The 21,917-nt window shown below is 41.3% G+C and overlaps 1 protein-coding gene across 4 annotated transcripts in view; it reads left to right on the top strand.

The window, feature by feature from the left end:
- LOC126183876 (nascent polypeptide-associated complex subunit alpha-like) overlaps positions 1-19,952 on the top strand; it is a 28,912-nt gene extending 8,960 nt beyond the window's left edge. For all 4 annotated transcript variants that reach the window (XM_049926174.1, XM_049926173.1, XM_049926176.1 and 1 more), the window contains exons 3-6: positions 9,454-9,573; positions 13,048-13,143; positions 18,870-19,031; positions 19,191-19,952. In XM_049926174.1, the coding sequence (XP_049782131.1) occupies positions 9,454-9,573; positions 13,048-13,143; positions 18,870-19,031; positions 19,191-19,205 (393 nt within the window). In that variant the 3' untranslated portion in view covers positions 19,206-19,952. The remainder of the gene's footprint in view (positions 1-9,453; positions 9,574-13,047; positions 13,144-18,869; positions 19,032-19,190) is intronic.
- The last annotated feature ends 1,965 nt before the right edge of the window (positions 19,953-21,917 follow it).

Here is a 21,917-nt window from a genome sequence, read left to right as displayed (position 1 = left end):
GGGTGTTCTGAATGTGTTTTTAGGGTTGTGGAACGGAGGTTTAAGGCGGAATTAGTGGGGTTAATGGAGGAGTACATAGAACCGGGGTCCACAGTAATTTCAGATGCATTTTCTTCATATAGGGGGTTGGGTGAGAGGGGATTCAATCATTTAGTCGTTAACCATGGCTTAGAGTTCAAAAATTATGAGAGGGGTGGGCTTGCACAAATACAATGAGGGGATGTGGGGGGCTGTTAAGTCAGTTCTTGGGAGGGGGAAGAGGCGCTCTTCCAACCTTCAGTCTCATTTAGATGAGTACTGTTGGCGGAAGAGTGTCCCTGAGGGCTATTGTGTTTTTTGGGTTTTTTTAAGAGCTGTTAGTAAAATGTATAGGCTGAAAGTGGTTAGTTGGGGTGTTTTGGGTGGGTGGGTGGGTGGCTGCAGCTCAGGGTGGGGTGGGTGGTTTATTTCGTGTTAGTGTTTGTGAGGGGAGGGGGGGGGGGAGAGTGTGTTGGTTTGTGTGTTAGTTGTGGAGGATCTATTTTGTTGAAGCTATTGTTGAGTTGTAGTGTGTGATTGAGTTTTTTATGTTGCATTTGGTTTTTGTTTGTGGGTTTTTTATTTTAGGGTGAGGTGTGGGTGGATAAGTTGGTCGGTCGGGTATTTCTTTTGGTTGAGTATTTTTTCGTTGGCGTGTGTGCGCGGTCCTGTGTGTGGTTGTGGTGGCCAACCTAGTTTGTGGTGCTGGAACTTTTTTGTGGTAAGTTTTTATTTTTTTGTTTTTAGTGTGTCTGTTGGGGTCGAAGGAAGCGTTTTATTGCAATGTGTGGCTGTGAATGTTGGTATTGGTATCGGGAGATGTTTTTGAGCTATATAGGTCAAGGGAAGTGTTCGATCCCAATTTATGGGATCGGGAGCTGCTGTTGATCTATACATGTCAAGGGAAGTGTCAGATTCCAGATGATATTGTGTTTACTGGAATTTGGGGAGTTTTGTTGGCTCTGGGCACTATGGGACTTAACATCTGAGGTCATCAGTCCCCTAGACTTAGAACTACTTAAACCTAACTAACCTAAGGACATCACACACACCCATGCCCGAAGCAGGATTCGAACCTGTGACCGTAGCAGCAGCGCGGCTCCGGACTGGAGCGCCTAGAACCGCGGCCGGCGGGGAGTTTTGTGATGTCAGTTTTTTCGTCATTTTGCGTGGTTTTGTATGGGAGTGGGAGTCTAAATTCGCTTGTATTTAGTTTGTCCCCAGCCAAAAGCCCCCAATTTCCCACACTTGTCCCATTAGGCTTTTTGTTGTGTGTGTGTGTGTGTGTGTGTGTGTGTATTTTCGTCTTCATAATGTGTACGTAACGACTTCATATGCGCCATATTGGAATCGTGGTTTATGGTCGTTTCCACCATATTTGTGACGTCATGGGTCAAAGCAGATGGGCGGGATCGGACGCTTCTGTATTTCCCTTTCGGAAAGGCTGTGGTTGTCTACATTGCCCAGTGCTACAACCACATAGCTGCAGTTGTGGCTCTGAACTCTACCCAGGGCAAAAAATCAAAGGCAAAGCATCCACCACTGATACAGTCAGAAGGTAAACAGCCCAATAATGTTGATGTCATTCTCTCTGAAGTGTCTCCAGATTCTTCTGTACAGGCAATGGATCATGATGTCGGACTGGGGCAATCATCTCCCCCCAAGACTGGCCTCCACCCAATGCAGGCTCCCCTCCCTGGCAGAAAGTCAGAATGAAAGTGATACTCCTGTGTTAGGTGGCTCCCATACTGCAGTGGAATGTTAATGAGTTCTGGACATGTGTAGGAACATCCCCTGTATTTGTATTTGCAGGAAACATATTTTAAAGCATTTGATGTCCTTGTCCTACAGGACTGTACACACTACTGCAAGGATGACCTGAGTGGGGAAGGGTGAAGGGAGGGGTCGCCTTCTTTGTCAATAACGTGCACCACTCCTCTTCTCTTCTCTACCTACTGACCTGCAAGCAATTACACTTGTAGTTCATGTATGTCAGAGGATCACAGTTTGTTCACTATATTTACCTCCACATGATGCAATTGACTCTAAGGCACTAACATGTCGAATAGAACAACTCCCGTGACCATTTCTCATACTGGGAGACTTCAATTCCCGTCGTATATTGTGAGGTTTGACCTCTACTTGCCATTGGGGTTGGGTATTGGAAAATCCCATGACGTCTCACAAGCCGTGCATTCTCAACACAGGCACCTCCCACTCATTTCTGTGCTATTACTGGGTCATGCTCAGCCATCAACCTTTCTTTCTTCTCTCCAGCCCTTGCAGACTCTGTTCGGTGGGAAGTCACTGATGACCTTTGTTCCATTGACCACTTACCACTCCATATTCACCTTTTAGGCGGAGTTCTCTCTGAAAGGATGCAGCCACGGTGGAGGAGAAGAGCCAACTAGCTGTGTTTGAGTGCCATGACACCATCCAGGAGTGGGTGGACTACATCTCATGAGTAGTCCACCACACTGCTGACCTCTCCATCGCAAAGTCACATCGTCCTAAGAAGCCACCAGTCTCTTGGTGGACTAATGAGCGAGTGTCATTCGGTCACTCGGTCATTTGGGTCTGTGACAGTTTAAGAGCCACCTGGTGGTGCAAAACCTCACAGCCTTTCAGCTAACAAGGGCAAAAGCTAGATGTGTCATCAAGGAAAGCAAGAAAAGCTTTTGGCAAGTGTTCGTGGACTCTTATCAACCATTCCATGTGTTCTACTACAGTATGTGAAGCCATCAGTATGGTTTCCAGTAAAGGTAGTCGTCGTTGAATCAGGTGTGTCTCCAAAAAACACCTGGAGACAATGCACATACAGTGGCAGAGCATTTTGCACTGACTACTGCCACTGCCAGCCAGGATCCATTGTTCTGTCATTACCGTGCCACCATGGAGACACTGAATTGGACCTCAGGTCTAACAATTCAGAGTCCTACAACTGTCCGTTCTCCATGTGGGAGCTGTATTCGGCTCGTGATACTATGCCCGGTCACAACCCAGTAATTCGATGTGGTCGACAGGCAATTTTCCCAACTCATGGAGGGAGGCAATTTTGATCCCACTTCTCAAACCATGAGAGGCAGACGTCTCCCAGTAGTTACCAGAGTGTCGCCTTTAATGAGCTATGTAGAAAAGACCTTTGAGCGAATGGTTAACTGTCACCTGGTCTGGATGTTTGAGACTAGGCAGCTCCTAAGTTGCTTTCACTGTGGATTCAGGAGATCTCCGTCCAGCGTCAACATCCTGAACCTACTAGAGGTGGCTATTCAGCAAGCTCACCTTGATCAACAGCATTATGTAGGTATATTTTTTATATTAGTAAGGTGTACGATGCTACTAGGCACCACAGTATTCTAGGGCAGCTCCACCAATTGGTCATCTTTGGCTATCTCTCAATGTTTATTCAGTCCTTCTCATCAAAGTGATTTTTTCACCCGGTTTGAGGACCTGAAGGCAAGGACCCAGAAGGTGTTGAACATATGGTAGTGTCTTAACCATAGGTCTTAGGGAGCAGGGAGGGCTTTCATTTGATTGCGGCTGGACTATGGGTGCACATTGTACAGGTCAACGAGGCCTTTGTACTTGAAAATCATTGACGCTGTACACCGTAAGGAGATCATGCTTTCATGGCAATTGTTTGTGCCGAGGCTAATGAACCACTACTTACCATCTGATTGCGGCTTCTCATGGTGCATCAGGTATGTCAGTCCCTCGCTACATCCAATTCTCCAGCATAGCATACCGTTGCTCATCTGGCCTCTTTACCAATCATCTGCAGGCAACAAGACCATTTGGGATCTGTGCAAAGTGTGTGTTGGAGCCCTTTGGTGTGGGGCATGTATGGGCTCAAATCTGGGTCTTTAACCAACTGCCACCTTGGTTACTGCAGAGGCTCAGATTCATTTTAGGTCTGATGCAGTGGCAGGGGGGATTATTGCACTCCTGCTTCTGTTTTTAATAAGATATTTTCTGGGATTTTAAATGAGGAAACTGACTATGTAGCTGTATTTTTTTAATGGGTGTAAACAGGTGACGCCATCTGTTGCTCTGCTCTGTTGTCTTCACGGATCGTGTCCTCATGATTTGGTTGCCTCCAAAGTTCACTGTATTCAGTGCTGGAGCAGATGATTTGTCCCATGTGTGCTAAATTCCTCATCTGTTCGTATGTCCTTCAGTCTACACCACTTGTATCAAGTAGTCTAGGATATCCAACATGCCCTCCTCCAGCTATGAAAGCTTGGCAAACAGGTGTCCTGCTGGGTGCCAGGGCTCATGGGTGTTGCAGGAAACGAAAGGGCAGACATAGCAGCCAAGGAGTTGTGTTCCTCGGTTAGGTCAGTGTGCCATACCCCTGCATGCTATTGTCTCACTGTTGAGGTGTAGAGTCTTGCATAGATGAGAAATGAATGGCTGGAAGTGACAGACAACAAGCTTCATCTTGTAAAGCTGTCAATGCAGCTGTGGTGTACCTCCTTCCAGATGGGACGAGGTTGACCTTAGTCATTTTTGCATTGGCCACAGGCCTGGGACGCATGGTTTCTTGCTCTGGTGAGAGGACCCTCCAATGTAAGGTGCTTGTGGCATGCAGTTCACTGTGCACCACATTTTCATTAGACTTTGTTTTACATTCCATCCAACAGGCTGCGGCAGATTTTCTGACAGATCTGCCATCTGTTTTAAGTAATGTTCACACAAATGTGGTAACAGTTTTAAGGTTTTGTGGTTTGTCCAGCTTGCTTCCAAAAATTTTGATAAGTTTTTAATGTGTTACAGTGTGACTGCCTCATCCATGTTTTTTGTAATAGGTCAGCCAGTCACATGTCTCTGTGCCTTTCTTTTAGCTCATCTGTCATCTTACTTCTGTTTTAATCAAAGGCATACCACCTTTCACTGTTGTTGTAAGGCGTGTGAGGTAGTTTGACTGTGTAGGTGAAAGTGAGTGAGATGGAGTGAGTGCATGAGTGTCATTTTGTAGGTTTCCCCCTCACTCTGTGACAGCTATTTTCATTGCCTGCCTTGCTGTCGATTGCTTTTAGGACACACACACACACACACACACACACACACACACACACACACACACACACACACACACACACACACACACACACACACACACACTCTTTCTAGTTGTTTTCCTTGGTGATATGCATTTTGAGACAAGTGTCAGTATTGTCAATAAAATTCTTCTGGGTATGTGACTGCATTGTCAGTGTGTGAAATTTTCCAACATTCTGGTCACTGTTGCAAATGGCCTTCCTCAGGGTGTTTTGCTAACAGCTGAATGAGAAAGTTTTGGCTCTTATATACTGGCAGAAGACGTTGTTACCATTAACTGATAGGGTATTGAGGATAAGGAGGAGGGGTGTTAGATGTCCTTTATTGATGTGTGTATTATTTCTTGTTATTGGTGGAAATGGAGAGTCTTGATTGGTGTTTGCGTAATTGCTTGCCACTGGTGAAAATGAGTGAATGAGAAACTGGCAGCAGTTTACTTGATGCTTAGTGCCGATTGTGGTGTGCAAGTACTCTGTGGAAGCCGGCAGTATGTTGTGCTGTAGGTCGAAAATGTATCTCATAATTGTATCATGACAGGAAAAAAGCCCAGCACTGTAAGCAGTGTGTAGCTTTATCTGGCAAGGACGCCAAAGGGTTAAAAATAGACACCAGTGGTTTGTGGGCGATGATTAGGTGCAACTTCGGCCTGTAAAGAAATCATGAAATTTTTTCGGAGCATACATGATTGCCAAAGTCCCTTTCTCTATCTAAGAATAACGCTGTTGCACTGAATTTAATGGTGAGAGGCATATGTGATAGGCCGTTCAGATCTGTTCACATACTCATGAGCAAGGACAGCGCCAAGGCCAAACCAAGACCTGGGAGTCACTAACGCAAGATGCTGGCCCGGCCGATGAAATGTGACAAACAACAAGTTGACTACAGTTTATATTTCATAAACTTGAATGCTGTCTCACAAGCCCGGGACCAGCAGAAAGGAACATCTTCACATAATAATGCATGGCGTATAATAAAAATTACTCTAAAAATGCGTGTTGGTTGGGCCCAGTCGATCGTCTGGTGAGCTGTCAGTAATTATAATTTTGGCTTACAAATCCTTCCCTTAATACAAATGCAAGGTTCACAAATGTACAAAAATAGTAAAAAATCAAAGATTTCAAAATAGGCAAAAATGTAGATACCATATGCAATTATACAGGGTGATTTACATATATGCAAATATTTTAATATGTTATTTGTTAGGTGGAAAATAACTTACACGTCTGATCAAAAGAAAGACTTGAAGGTTCTTGTAAGGTGTTGAGGGGTTGAGCTGACAACTACTGATGCCCACGAGACAACAAGAAAAAGGGCTTGGACAAGTTTACGTCTGTTACTCCAAATGCCTGGAAATGTTGCTGCAGGTGTTTTTCGTAAGAATCCCCGTCCTGTGCATCGTTGTATGCAGGGAATGGTGGAGCATATGTTGTTGGCAGGGCTGCAGGTTGTGCTATTGTAAAAGGACCAATGACTGAAGTGGAACACATTGAGTCGAATAAAATACTCATCACTAAAAAAGTGTTCTTATCCGAGAACACTGTAATTTATTGCTCAAACAGTAAATACACATGGAAGACAAGGTGCAATACAATTAGCAGAGCCTAGTGCGCCACCCCATATAGACATCAGTTCCAGCAGGGGGGCGGTCAGCAGACTGCACACACAACTGCTGTCATATTAGCAGACCGGGTAGCATCTAGTGGCAGAAAACAAACTGTGAAGCGGTGCAAACATGTAATAGATAGTTACAGCACTGTTTCCATAAGTTTCAGGCAGTTTTTACCCATTGTAGTTCTGGACAAACAGATTATTTTGTTGCATAAAACACAAGAACCCACCCGTATGAAACTTTAAATTCTGATGGTGAAATACTTTTTGTACAAATTATTTTGCAGTCTTCAAACTGAAGCATTTCAGTTGTAATGACATATCCACACTTCCTGTTTTGAACTACAAAATTGTCTTATTTCCACATCTGTATATTTTCACTTTTGCCCCTGAAATGAACACTGATTTTATGAACTGTTTAAGAGTTCCTCTTCAGTTGCTCACCACTGACCAACTTTTTTTTTCATCAGCATGAAATCTACATCCAGCTTCCCACTTTCCGTGTTCCTTTGCATAGCTGATAACTTTAAGTTCAAATTTTACTGTGTAAATAGGCCTCTGCTCTTTTCCCATAGTCAATCACAAACTGAATGATAAACTTTTATCTCATCCTCAGCTTTGATTTTCCTTACACTGTGTCTTTAATTAGTCCCACCACCTGATCTGTCATGTTGGCGATGAGTTGTCCTTAGTTTTTTGTGTGGAGTATAAAATGTAGCATCTATTTTTTTGCAAAATTTGCTAGTGTTTTGGTCGAAAATCACATGTTTAATTTTTTTTAAATGATTAGATGCACACATTTAAAAGATTGTCACGTTGCATGAGGGAAGACAACTAAGCCTTCGTTCTTTGAAATTCACTGGTGGGTTTTTTTTTTAAAGGTACTGATCAGGAACTTTTGATTGGTAGATTTCATTATTTGGCTGTATTTAAGCTTTCAACAAATGATTGTTATATTGAAAAGAGTAGTGGTTTCCTACGAGTGAGCTGAATGTGTCTCTTATTGAAGATATTTCTGGGCATTACTTGCCTTTTCCTGCCCAATTTCATGATTCCAAAATCTGCAGAATATTAAATGTTACATTTTGTGGGAATTTGTTGCTGTGCGATCCATGCTTGACAATGTTACAGATAGTATCAGTATTTTAATGTCAGGGAAAGAATATTGGCAGAGTCGAGAAACAGCATTTTGTTTTCCAGTCACTTTAGTGCAGTGTGTGCACACTGTATAGATGTAAATGGCTGTGAGTGTAAACAAATTAGAATTCTGACTGTCAGAGGGGAGTAGTAGTGCAAGGAAACAAGTCCTGCCTCCCTCTTGCAGGGTAGCAGCCTACACTTGGGTTCTGCGAAAGCATAACTGACTCGGGGATCATCGATCTCTTCGGGTGTTGTAAGGGTCGCCCTCAAAATCCGTGATGGGCCAGGCGTAGTCACTTCACTCATTTCAAAATAAGAAAGAACAACACACAATACAAAGCATTCAGGAACAGTTACCATGCAATTGCTTGTTGAGGATGGTGGAGTGTTGTTAATGATGTAGTTCAGTCCAGACCTCTAACAGTATTTGAAGCAACTAAAGGGCAAAATATGTCATCTAATTTGCCACATTAGACTGTGTGCATTATACAAATTTTTGAACTTGGCTAACTAATAAACATACGCATTTCTTTGTTATAAAATGCTAAGTTCCATGGTTGAGTACTACATTGCATTACAAGGTGTGTATTTTAAATAAACCATCCAACCACCCACAGTTGTCACAGCAAAAGAGCATAAGCACATTGGTACATTGCATTGGTGCACATTTTATTTTGCAAATGGTTTCTTGTACACATTCTTTCCAAATTGGGTTTCGCCACATGATGTATGATAACAATAACTGAAAATTGATTACATTTTTTATATTTGTATGCAGAAAATAAAACTATTTCAAACACTCTCTGATAAAATAGTTCATTTGGATACAATTCACTATGAAATTGTGTCTGTTAAGTAATTCTGTTTTTTTTTTTCACCTTTAGGGGAAGAATTGGCATCTATTTTGCATTTATTGCAAAATACTAATTTTTCCTGTGCTTAGATATGTGGAGAGGGAAATAGATGCAACTCAAGGTTCTAAGTTTTGCTAGGCAGTTGTGAAGAACATTCCAAATGTTTATAAGAAGTTAATCAATTCCCATAAATTTTTGTATGAATTTGTTATTGACTTGCATTCTAGAGCAGTGTGTGCCCTAATTTCGCACACTGTGAAATACTAATAGTGTGTGAAAGATAAAATATAAATCAATATTTTTCTTCTTAAATAGCGTTATGAATACCGTGACTACACTATTACCAATACCTTGGATACATGTGTAAGCTGTCTGTGAGCTGTTCCCTTGTTAATATTCTTGCTGGGGTTTTTTATTCTAGAGGTCTTGTGCCTACTATTTGACTGAATAAGTACAGATCTGTGCCATTTATTCATAAAGGTAGAAGTAGAGAGAGGTGCAAATACTTTTTTTTTTTCCAGTGAACAAGTTTCTGTAGGTGTATGGTGTGGAACATGTTAACTAGTTCATGTAATTGTAGCAATCTTACTTTTAGTGTACAAGTTTGTGAGTAGTTGTTGAATTTACTATCATTAACTTAAGAATATTGGTTACAGATTTTGCAAGAAAGCCATTGTGTAGACATTTCTTGCGGAGGCTCTTAAATATGATGAAATTACAAAAATATGCAAAGGTGGTTTGGTGTTCATTAATTCATATAATTCTGTTTCAGGTGCAAGGTGTCAATAGAGTTACAGTAAGAAAATCGAAAAATATACTGTTCATTATAAACAAACCAGATGTGTATAAAAATCCAGCATCTGATACGTACATTGTTTTTGGTGAAGCAAAGGTAAATATTTTGAAACTGTGTTTGAATTTTTATGCTATAGTGTAATTCAGTTGCCACGGGTTCTGGAAATCGGGGAATATCAGGGAATTTCAAACACATGTGGGAAATTTGAAAAACACCGGTAAATCTTGTTTTTGTCTTAGTAAATGAAATGGTTTGTTTGAGGCATCATGCTGGCTTGGTGCTGCTGAGTATGTGCACCTCTTCCCTAACCCCTCATTCTTGCTGCTTCTCGCCTTCCTACCACTCCCCTCAGCTAGCAGTTAATGCTGCCACCACATCTTGCCACTAGCGTAGCAGCTGCCTATGAGAGGCAGGGAGGCATGAGGATTGGTTTGTTTGGATCTGATCCTCAGAAACTGTAGACACAGTGGTCAGAGACAGCAGTCGTGTGCGAGAGTTTTGTCTGAGTGATAGTGTGAATGTGTGTGTCTGCTCTTGTTTCCTGACAAAAGCTATGGCTGAAATTTTAGTTGTCAGAGTGTGTTTCTCTTCTATGTGGCTGTCTGCAGCTCAGGAATCATCTTCGGGGTGAGTTGCTACCTATCCACATTATTACTGATTCTCAGAATAATTGAACAACTTATCCATTGTATGGATTGATCAGCATGGTCTCACTTCATCCACATGCTGTCTGTGGCTCGTGAATAGCTGGCCACACAATTGAATTTCCACAACGGGCCAAAACCGCAGGCCATTTCTGATGGTATTTGTAACGTGCAGGCCCTGTCCATTGGATCTAGTTTCACCGATCTGCCCTCAGGCGGGTGTGTTTGTATGTGGCGTAATGCTGCGGATTTTCATGGTTTATCCATGTACCCAGGACTGCGATGGTCCTCAGCAGACCAGAGGCCACAAGCAATGGATTTTGAGAATTGCAGCTGTCTCACTGCAAGTACATTGTACAGTGTGGCATTCTACACTCCTGGAAATTGAAATAAGAACACCGTGAATTCATTGTCCCAGGAAGGGGAAACTTTATTGACACATTCCTGGGGTCAGATACATCACATGATCACACTGACAGAACCACAGGCACATAGACACATGCAAGAGCATGCACAATGTCGGCACTAGTACAGTGTATATCCACCTTTCGCAGCAATGCAGGCTGCTATTCTCCCATGGAGACGATCGTAGAGATGCTGGATGTAGTCCTGTGGAACGGCTTGCCATGCCATTTCCACCTGGCGCCTCAGTTGGACCAGCGTTCGTGCTGGACGTGCAGACCGCGTGAGACGACGCTTCATCCAGTCCCAAACATGCTCAATGGGGGACAGATCCGGAGATCTTGCTGGCCAGGGTAGTTGACTTACACCTTCTAGAGCACGTTGGGTGGCACGGGATACATGCGGACGTGCATTGTCCTGTTGGAACAGCAAGTTCCCTTGCCGGTCTAGGAATGGTAGAACGATGGGTTCGATGACGGTTTGGATGTACCGTGCACTATTCAGTGTCCCCTCGACGATCACCAGTGGTGTAGGGCCAGTGTAGGAGATCGCTCCCCACGCCATGATGCCGGGTGTTGGCCCTGTGTGCCTCGGTCGTATGCAGTCCTGATTGTGGCGCTCACCTGCACGGCGCCAAACACGCATACGACCATCATTGGCACCAAGGCAGAAGCGACTCTCATCGCTGAAGACGACACGTCTCCATTCGTCCCTCCATTCACGCCTGTCGCGACACCACTGGAGGCGGGCTGCACGATGTTGGGGCGTGAGCGGAAGACGGCCTAACGGTGTGCGGGACCGTAGCCCAGCTTCATGGAGACGGTTGCGAATGGTCCTCGCCGATACCCCAGGAGCAACAGTGTCCCTAATTTGCTGGGAAGTGGCGGTGCGGTCCCCTACGGCACTGCGTAGGATCCTACGGTCTTGGATTGCATCCGTGCGTCGCTGCGGTCCGGTCCCAGGTCGACGGGCACGTGCACCTTCCGCCGACCACTGGCGACAACATCGATGTACTGTGGAGTCCTCACGCCCCACGTGTTGAGCAATTCGGCGGTACGTCCACCCGGCCTCCCGCATGCCCACTATACGCCCTCACTCAAAGTCCGTCAACTGCATATATACGGTTCACGTCCACGCTGTCGCGGCATGCTACCAGTGTTAAAGACTGCGATGGAGCTCCGTATGCCACGGCAAACTGGCTGACACTGACGGCGGCGGTGCACAAATGCTGCGCAGCTAGTGCCATTCGACGCCCAACACCGCGGTTCCTGGTGTGTCCGCTGTTCCGTGCGTGTGATCATTGCTTGTACAGCCCTCTCGCAGTGTCCGGAGCAAGTATGGTGGGTCTGACACACCGGTGTCACTGTGTTCTTTTTTCCATTTCCAGGAGTGTATATACATTTCGTTTGTTCTAGTACATTTTTACACTTCAAAAGTAGTTTATATGTTAGAAAGTATGGACAAGAAGAAGAAGAAAATTGTCAGTCACTGGCACTGGCACTCACATTTCTTTAAAGAAAAATCACACAATACCCGTAAAATAATAGATATAACACAGTGGGTAATAACCCACTTTCAGTCACCTACAGTGTTGGTTTACACAATTCTTCCACAACTTTTACACTTCGTTCAAGAGGCCTACTTGTTTCTGAGATTCTGAAATCAGTGAAGGTATTTTAAAACTGTCTTGAAACTCCAAGGAAATGTGTATTTTTGTCATAAACGTGTTTTGTTTTATTCATTCATTTCATTTCTGTGTCTGGTCAGCATTTCCAAAAAATAGTTTAGTTTTATTGAAATGAAATAACATCATTGGTCTTAATGAAACACAATACCATTTGGCTTGCTTTCTCCATCTAAAAGCAATTCATTACAAAAGATGTTCATGTTACTACTTAAGATTTTTGCTCATGTCAGGAAATGCCATCTGCTTGGAAGTGTGTGTGTATTTTTTAAAAATATTTCCTTGTTTGCACTATTGTCCCTTATATTGTAGCTGCAAAGACAGATTGTCAACTTACAACCTAACTTACCCCTGAGATCTCAAAATTTGTCGGGGAACAATGCTAAAATTCGTCTGGAAATAGGGAAATATCAGAGAATTCCACTTGGGAAAACCTTTGGCAATCCTGATACTAATACTTGTACGAGCAATTAAATAATAGTTCAGATGAGTCTGTTTTGAATAAATGTTCCTTCTTGGAAAGTAAAGAGGTTAAGTGTGAAAGCTCATGTGTTAGGTTTTGTCAGTCCTAAATAATGACAAGGTATTGAAGACTGAAATCCATATGAAAAAATGAACAGAAAATATTCCAACAGAGTGGTAATTAGTTAACAAGTAAGAATCAGTGACAAATAATAAGTATTAATAGTGAGTGGATCGATGACAAGCTGTCAGTGATCCACAGAAAGGAAAATTGGAAATTGTTTTGTAGGAAGTTCTGGAGATAATTCACACAGTAACGGGAATATGCATTCACTAAGTTGTTGATTGTAAGAATAATTCTTAATATTACCATTCCAGATAGAAGACCTGAGCCAGCAGGCCCAAATGGCTGCAGCAGAGAAATTCAAAACAGCTGAAGTCTCTACTGCTGCAGAAGCAAGCACAAATGCAAAAGTAAGTGCAGTACCTTTAATAATAATTTGAAATACATTAATGTACACAGTATGTCATCATTATTTGCTATGAAAGTTATCACACCCAATAGTTAAATTCTTAGTTTTTTAGAGAAAACATGAGTCCTTAACTATTACTCATCTTCTTAACGTGTTATTGTTTTGCAAATTCTGCAAAATAGATCACAGTGTGAACAGAAAGAAAGTTAGTCTACCATGAAAATACATGTGGAATGGGAGAGAATTTCATCTTGAAGTGCATCTCAGGGTTAGCAACTTACAGAGTAAACTAATCTGTGGGCTATTCCCAGATGTGTGTGTCAGGAGTTTTTAATCGGAAAAAAATTAGTGAGGTTGGGGGGGGGGGGTAAAAAAGGAGTAAGAATATGACCTGCACTGTAAAGATTGATTCGAGTTGATTTATTACAATAGTGTTTTAAAGATTGAAAATCTGTTACGTTGATTGGACAATTTGAAATTATTGATGTTTTTCACTCATCTAAAGAGCTATAACTTATTTCTGCCTAAATTTGACAGACAGAAGTGACCTTTCAACTCCTTATTATAACAGCTTGTTTCCGTGTATGGTGAAGTGGCATTGAAATGTGCTGCTTGAACAGAGGGCCACATAAAATTCATTAGAGTTGGGATATGAAGTGTTATTTATCATATGCTTAGTATCAGTATTATTACCCCCTTTCAGTGCTGTGGGCGTGGTTGACCCTCCTACTACAGTCTCCCAGGTGCTGTGAACATTTATACGCATGCCGCTTGGGTTTATATGCATTCAACGCCCAGTGATGTGAAGTGGATTTTCTTGTTTTGAGGGTGCTGAAGGTGGGATCTGTTTTACGTGTGTGTGTGTGGGGGGGGGGGGGGGGGGGGACCATTCAATAGCCTGTTGTTGTTCTTGTTGTTGTGGTCTTCAGTCCTGAGACTGGTTTGATGCAGCTTTCCATGCTACTCTATCCTGTGCAAGCTGCTTCAACTCCCAGTCCCTACTGCAGCCTACATCCTTCTGAATCTGCTTAGTGTATTCATCTCTTGGTCTCCTTCTAAGATTTTTACCCTCCACGCTGCCCTCCAATACTAAATTGGTGATCCCTCGATGTCTCAGAACATATCCTACCAACCGATCCCTTCTTCTAATCAAGTTGTGCCACAAGATCCTCTTCTCCCCAATTCTATTCAATATCTCCCCTTTAGTTATGTGATCTACCCATCTAATCTTCGGCATTCTTCTGTAGCACCACATTTCGAAAGCTTCTATTCTTTTCTTGTCTAAACTCTTTATCGTCCACATTTCACTTCCATACATGGCTACACTCCATACAAATACTTTCAGAAACGACTTCCTGACACTTAAATCTATACTTGGTGTTAACAAATTCTTCTTCTTCAGAAACATTTTCTTGCCATCGCCAGTCTACATTTTATATCCTCTCTACTTCGACCATCGTCAGTTATTTTGTTCCCCAAATAGCAAAACTCCTTTACTACTTTAAGTGCCTCATTTCCTAATCTAATTCCCTCAGCATCACCCGGCTTAATTATACTGCATTCCATTATCCTTGTTTTGCTTTTGTTGATGTTCATCTTATATCCTCCCTTCAAGACACCATCCATTCCGTTCAACTGCTCTTCCAAGTCCTTTGCTGTCTCTGACAGAATTACAATGTCATCGGCGAACCACAAAGTTTTTATTTCTTCTCCATGGATTTTAATACCTACTCCAAACTTTTCTTTTGTTTCCTTTATTGCTTGCTCAATATACAGGTTGAACAACATCGGGGATAGGCTACAACCCTGTCTCACTCCCTTCCCAACCACTGCTTCCCTTTCATGCCCCTCGACTCCTATAACTGCCATCTGCTTTCTGTACAAATTGTAAATAGCCTTTCGCTCCCTGTATTTTACCCCTGCCACCTTCAGAATTTGAAAGAGAGTATTCCAGTCAACATTGTCAAAAGCTTTCTCTAAGTCTACAAATGCTAGAAACGTAGGTTTGCCTTTCCTTAATCTTTTTTCTAAGATATGTTGTAGGGTCAGTATTGCCTCACGTGTTCCAACATTTCTACGGAATCCAAACTGATCTTCCCCGAGGTTGGCTTCTATCAGTTTTTCCATTTGTCTGTAATGAATTGGGGTTAGTATTTTGCAGCTGTGACTTATTAAACTGATAGTTCGGTAATTTTCACATCTGTCAACACCTGATTTCTTTGGGATTGGAATTATTATATTCTTCTTGAAGTCTGAGGGTATTTCACCTGTCTCATACATCTTTCTCACCAGATGGTAGAGTTTTGTCAGGACTGGCTCTCCCAAGGCTGTCAGTAGTTCTAATGGAATGTTGTCTACTCCGGGGGCCTTGTTTCGACTCGGGTCTTTCAGTGCTCTGTCAAACTCTTTCGCAGTATCGTATCTCCCATTTCATCTTCATCTACATCCTCTTCCATTTCCATAATTTCCTCAAGTACGTCACCCTTGTATAGACCCTCTATATACTCCTTCCACCTTTCTGCTTTCCCTTCTTTGCTTAGAACTGGGTTTCCATCAAAGCTCTTCATATTCATACAAGTGGTTCTCCTTTCTCCAAAGGCCTCCTTAATTTTCCTGTAGGCAGTATATATTTTACCCCTAGTGAGATAAGCCTCTACATCCTTGCATTTGTCCTCTAGCCATCCCTGCTTAGCCATTTTGCACTTCCTGTCGATCTCATTTTCGAGACGTTTGTATTCCTTTTTGCCTGCTTCATTTACTGCATTTTTATATTTTCTCCTTTCATCAATTAAATTCAATATTTCTTCTGTTACCCAAGGGTTTCTACTAGCCCTCGTCTTTTTACCTATTTGATCCTCTGCTGCCTTCACAATTTCATCCCTCAAAGCACCCATTCTTCTTCTACTGTATTTCTTTCCCCCATTCCTGTCAATTGTTCCGTTATGCTCTCCCTGAAACTCTGTACAACCTCTGGTTCTTTCAGTTTATCCAGGTCCCATCTCCTTAAATTCCCACCTTCTTGCAGTTTCTTCAGTTTTAATCTACAGTTCATAACTAATAGATTGTGGTCAGAGTCCACATCTGCCCCTGTAAATGTCTTACAATTTGAAACCTGGTTCCTAAATCTCTGTCTTACCATTATATAATCTATCTGATTCCTCTTAGTATCTCCAGGGTTCTTCCATGTATACAACCTTCTTTCATGATTCTTGAACCAAGTGTTAGCTGTGATTAAGTTATGCTCTGCGCAAAATTCTACCAGATGGTTTCCTCTTTCATTTCTTAGCCCCAATCCATATTCACGTACTATGTTTCCTTCTCTCCCTTTTCCTACTGACGAGTTCCAGTCACCCATCACTATTAAATTTTCGTCTCCCTTCACTACCTGAATAATTTCTTTTATCTCATCATACATTTCATCAATTTCTTCGGCATCTGCAGAGCTAGTTGGCGTATAAACTTGTACTACTGTAGTAGGCATGGGCTTTGTGTCTATCTTGGCCACAATAATGCCTTCACTACGCTGTTTGTAGTAGCTTACCCACACTCCTATTTTTTTATTTATTATTAAACCTACACCTGCATTACCCCTATTTGATTTTGTGTTTATAACCCTGTAGTCACCTGACCAAAAGTCTTGTTCCTCCTGCCACCGAACTTCACTAATTCCCACTATATCTAACTTTAACCTATCCAGTTCCCTTTTTAATTTTTCTAACCTACCTGCCCGATTGAGGGATCTGACATTCCATGCTCTGATCCATACAACGCCAGTTTTCTTTCTCCTGATAACGATGTCCTCTTGAGTAGTCCCCGCCCGGAGATCCGAATGGGGGACTATTTTACCTCCGGAATATTTTACCCAAGAGGACGCCATCATCATTTAATCATACAGTAAAGCTGCATGTCCTTGGGGAAAAATTACGGCTGTAGTTTCACCTTGCTTTCAGCCATTCGCAGTACCAGCACAGCAAGGCCGTTTTGGTTTGTGTTACAAGGCCAGATCAGTCAATCATCCAGACAGTTGCCCCTGCAACTACTCAAAAGGCTGCTGCCCCTTTTCAGGAACCATACGTTTGTCTGGCCTCTCAACAGATACCCCTCCGTTGTGATTGCACCTATGGTACGGCTATCTGTATCATTGAGGCACGCAAGCCTCCCCACCGATGACAAGGTCCATGGTTCATGTAACATCAATAGCCTAGATTGCATAAAATGTTCCTTTTAAAACAATCAGTTTCAACAGATGTCACTGTCACCTTCAGGTCTTAAAACTCTTTGTGTTGTGAAGCATGTTCATTTTACGTTGATTCTCATGCTATGTTGTCACGTTCAAAAAAGTCAGCAAATTATGAGAGGTTTGTCGTAACTAAAATATTTAAAAACATAAAGTACTGTGTGCAAAAGGCCATGGGCACAGATGCTCATCACATCACAAAAACACAGCCCACAGTAGCACATCTGTTTAAATAAGCTGGACGTACTCAAGAAAAAGTTGTAAGGATGCTTTCTTAGGCAGCTATGGGGCAGCTCAGTTTGCTAAGTAAGTAGAATGAGCAAAGTAGGCAGTTGTGCCAGAATTTCATAAATAAAAATGAACTTTATCTTTGGTTTGTGGCAATATGTAACATCAAGATGGGGAGCCTGATGAGGAAATTAGATCCAAATAGAAACAGTTTTAGCCACAATTTCACTTTTTGTGTGTTGTATTTTTCTAGTCTAATGCAGAAATTGAAACGATTCCTTAATAAATTACTAGCCTTCAGATCCATATAATGTTTTCAATTAATACTCCAATTTATGTAATTGTGAATTGTGCTTATAGTGCTTTTGACGTGCTACATGGTCGTGGGCTAAGCAGGCAACAAACCGTACTCAGATTAAAATTACTTTGATCACATTTTCAGCAAGTTGAGTGGTAGGGGCCAGCCACTGGCCAGTCGTAGTTTGTTCTTTCACCACATGCTCACTGTGTTGCCTGGAATCTCTTTGACTGTACAGAATTGTTCTCAGTGATAAGTCCCACTTTGAATTGAGCCCCGGTGTCCAGCAAAGACATGTCTGGAGATGCCCCGGTCAGCAGTGGGGTACCAACCTTACTGTTGCACCCATACGGCCATTTCTTTTCATAGCAGGACCACTTACAACACAGTGGTATGTTGCTGATATTTTAAGCCTTATTTTGTTGCCCTTCATGGCAAGCCATTCTGGGCTTACATTTCAGCAAGATAATACCAGCCTACACGTAGCAAGAGTTTCTACTGATTGTCATCATGGTTACAAACTCTATGTTGACCAGAAAGGATGCCATATCTCTCCCCAATTGAGAATGTTTGGAACTTCATGGGTATGGCTCTCAAATCACCTTGGGATTTCAACAGTCTAACATGGCAATTGGACAATTCGGCACGATATCCCTCTTGAGGACACCCAACAAATCTATCAGTCAGTGCCAAGCCAAACAACTGCTTGCTTAAGGGTCAGATGTACACCAGTGCATTATTTACTTGGTCAGTGGCGAAGCTTTCGCTTGAATAAATCATCCAACTTTTTCTGAAATGGTAATAATTTGTTTGACTAAGTTTTCCATCTCATTTTTGTGGTTCCTTCATGGTGTGTCTTTTTTTAAATGTAGAATGAACTAATTACTTGGAATATGATTATGAAAAGTGGTGAATAACTTTTTAGGACTGTTATATAGGCTAATTTTTGTTCTATATTTTTCAGATTGTTGCACCAATTCAAGAAGAGAGTGAGGAGGAAGAAATTGATGACTCAGGTGTTGAAGAGAAAGATGTTGAACTTGTTATGTCTCAAGCAAATGTCAGCAGAGGAAAAGCCATAAAAGCATTGAAAAATAATCGCAATGATATTGTCAATGCCATTATGGTGAGTATCTTATTTATGTAATATGTGTGATGATATATCACTGGAATAGCTATTGAATAAGTTCATATGTTCAGATTTGAAGAACGTATACAAAGTTTGTTAATAAAACTAACAAATATTCTTTTGAAAATTATTATTTGGTGTTCTTCATTGTTGCAGGAACTGACAATGTGATTATCAGTGTTTTTTGATTCTGTGGAGTGTGTAATTTCAATGCGCAGCAACCTTTTATCATCTGGATGTGTGGCGTCAATGATGTCACTGTGTGCGTGATCATATCTGTTTAAGAAGACACTTCTGTTGACTTTTACTCATTAACTTCTATGCTGAGTGGAACACACCATGTGTTTTAAATCATTTTTGGGGGTCCCTTATTCACTGAGCATTGATTTTGAAGGAAAAATATACAAATACTTTGGATCCATGATACCTCTTAGTTCTAATCATAATTTGGTCTTTAAATACTTAATGGTTGTGAATCACATTACATGCATTAAACTATGCACACCCAACCCCATGTGTTCTTTGCTCATTTCTGATTCTGCTTATTTTATCTGTGTTTATGTTTTCGTTCCATGTTGCAAGATATCTTACGTCAGAAAAAGAAACAGTTATTCTATTTGAGTACAATGTGTTCCACAGTTCTGTCAGGTGTACTGTAATAGAAAGCCATCTATAAATGTTTGTGTAGGTAAACAGTTATTACAGTGAATCTTTGTACCTTGTGAATCAGCTCTTGCCTTAGGACTCAAAAGCTAGGTGTGTGTGTGTGTGTGTGTGTGTGTGTGTGTGTGTGTGTGTGTGTGTGTGGTGTTGTTTTCAGTACTTATGATTTGAAGCCAGAAATTGGCTACAATGTTGTTTTTTCCTCTGTGCCACTTTGTACGTTTTATGAAATAAAAACTGTTAATATTTATATGATTTCTCAGAGTGCATTGTTATTTTGACCTCATTTTGACTGCTGTGTTGTGGATGAAATTTATAAATATGTGGTTTGGGAAGTAAGAAGCATTATTTTGTTATAAATGTCTTGCATATGGATGTTGCTGTTATCTTTCAATTTCTAACAGAGATGGAGCTCCCAATATACGACATGAAAAAAGAACATAATCAGCAGTGCTTATAATATTTAATTTGCAAAATATTTTAGCATTCTCTCTTTACATGCAGATAATTAAGAACTGTTTAATATTTCAAGTGTTCAATATACGCGATGATAATCCATTTTGGGGTGAATTTGATACAGTGTCTTCTGATAGCTTATCTCCATGTAGATTACTTTTAGATCTCTGTAATTTGGACATCCAGCATTGTTACTTACGTGATTTTGATAGAGTAGTGACACAAAATATGGAATTACAAGACTGCATTTTGGGGGGGGGGGGGGGGGGTATAGTGGCATAGCCCTACGGCAGAAAAGTTTTTGACAGCATAGTGATGGATGTTTAGAAAATGGTTCCAATTTATTAAAACACTGTAAATGACTTGTTAGAACTAGTGACAATAAGTACCAGTGACAGATACAAAAACTAAACTGTTGGCCTGAGTCAGTTTAGAGTTCGAAAAATAGGCAGTATTAGTAACAGCAACACACAGGAGAGAACTGATGCCCACTGCACCTGTCATTGAATCAAAAAGTACTGTCACACCTTGTTTTTCATTTGTGGGCAAACAGTGAAAACTGTTGTATATTGTTTTTATATGGGGACAGTGAATAAGTCACCATTTCCAGAGATAATCATAGCAAACTCTTGAATTGTATGTATGTACATGGGTTTATTTAGACTGTCTTCCGCTAATCCTGGGGTAGACATGTATATAGTCCATCATAATTAGAGCAATCTTGGTAGTTCATAAAAAGGGTATCAGTCACATCAGAAGTGTTCCAGGTTCAGTTCCCAATCTATTATACAGATTTATTATATGGAACATGGTGTGAATTTTATATCTAATAGTTCTTAGTGTAAGTGAAAATGGTAAGATGTATTGCAATTGTGATTGTATTTTCAATGGTAGGTCTCCCTCATTGGGGCTGTTCTCAACTCGGACAAAGGCAAAATGCCATGTCTTCTAAAAAGTTGTGATGCCCAAACCAACCTTCAGCTTGTGATGGTTGGGTTGCTTTCAAATACTGATACATCCAAAAGTTGATTTAGAGTACTACTACTACTACTACTACTACTACTACTACTACTATCATCATCAAAAACAAAATAGCAGTTACAAGCTAAGTGAGCTCTCATTTAATGATCTGTCTCAGCCGTCTGAATGGGATTCCACCACCACCGTCTTGATGTATCAGTCTTCTTATGATCTCATTACATGACCAACCTTCTTAATCCTCTTATTTTTGCTGTAGTGTCATATTCTTTAAGTAGGTCATATTGCCTTACCTCTCACCCCAATCATCAGGATTCATCATTCTTCACCGACTAGGTCCTTCACTGCTTCCAAACATTTTCTGTAGTATTTCCCTGTTGAAAATATTCTCATAGCTTCATATTATATATTAAAGGTATTTGACATAGTGTAGTATGTTTTGTGTGTGTTCTGGATCACAAATTGTCTTGTTGTCACATATTTATGCCTTCCTGCAATGTGATCTCCTGCTGTGAGCCATTGGCATAAAAGAACTGTTTCAAAATATACTACAAAATTGCATTTCAACTGCCATCTTTTATTTCTCGTGTTTACCATAAATGTTTACTTGTATGTGAATACTGTGTGTGATTATAATGCTGTAAAATGCACCTCTTAGTCCACATATGAGAGGTTAACAGCATAAACTGGTTAGCCTTGTATTTAATTTCTTTAACTTAATTTGTACCTTAGCGAAATGTAAGATTTGGTTGTCGTAGTTGTTATAGAGTGAAACAGTGAGTGTTC

This window comes from Schistocerca cancellata, chromosome 4 (assembly GCF_023864275.1).
Source record: "Schistocerca cancellata isolate TAMUIC-IGC-003103 chromosome 4, iqSchCanc2.1, whole genome shotgun sequence".
Classification (NCBI taxonomy): domain Eukaryota; kingdom Metazoa; phylum Arthropoda; class Insecta; order Orthoptera; family Acrididae; genus Schistocerca; species Schistocerca cancellata.
This window is presented reverse-complemented; position numbering and strand designations above follow the sequence as displayed.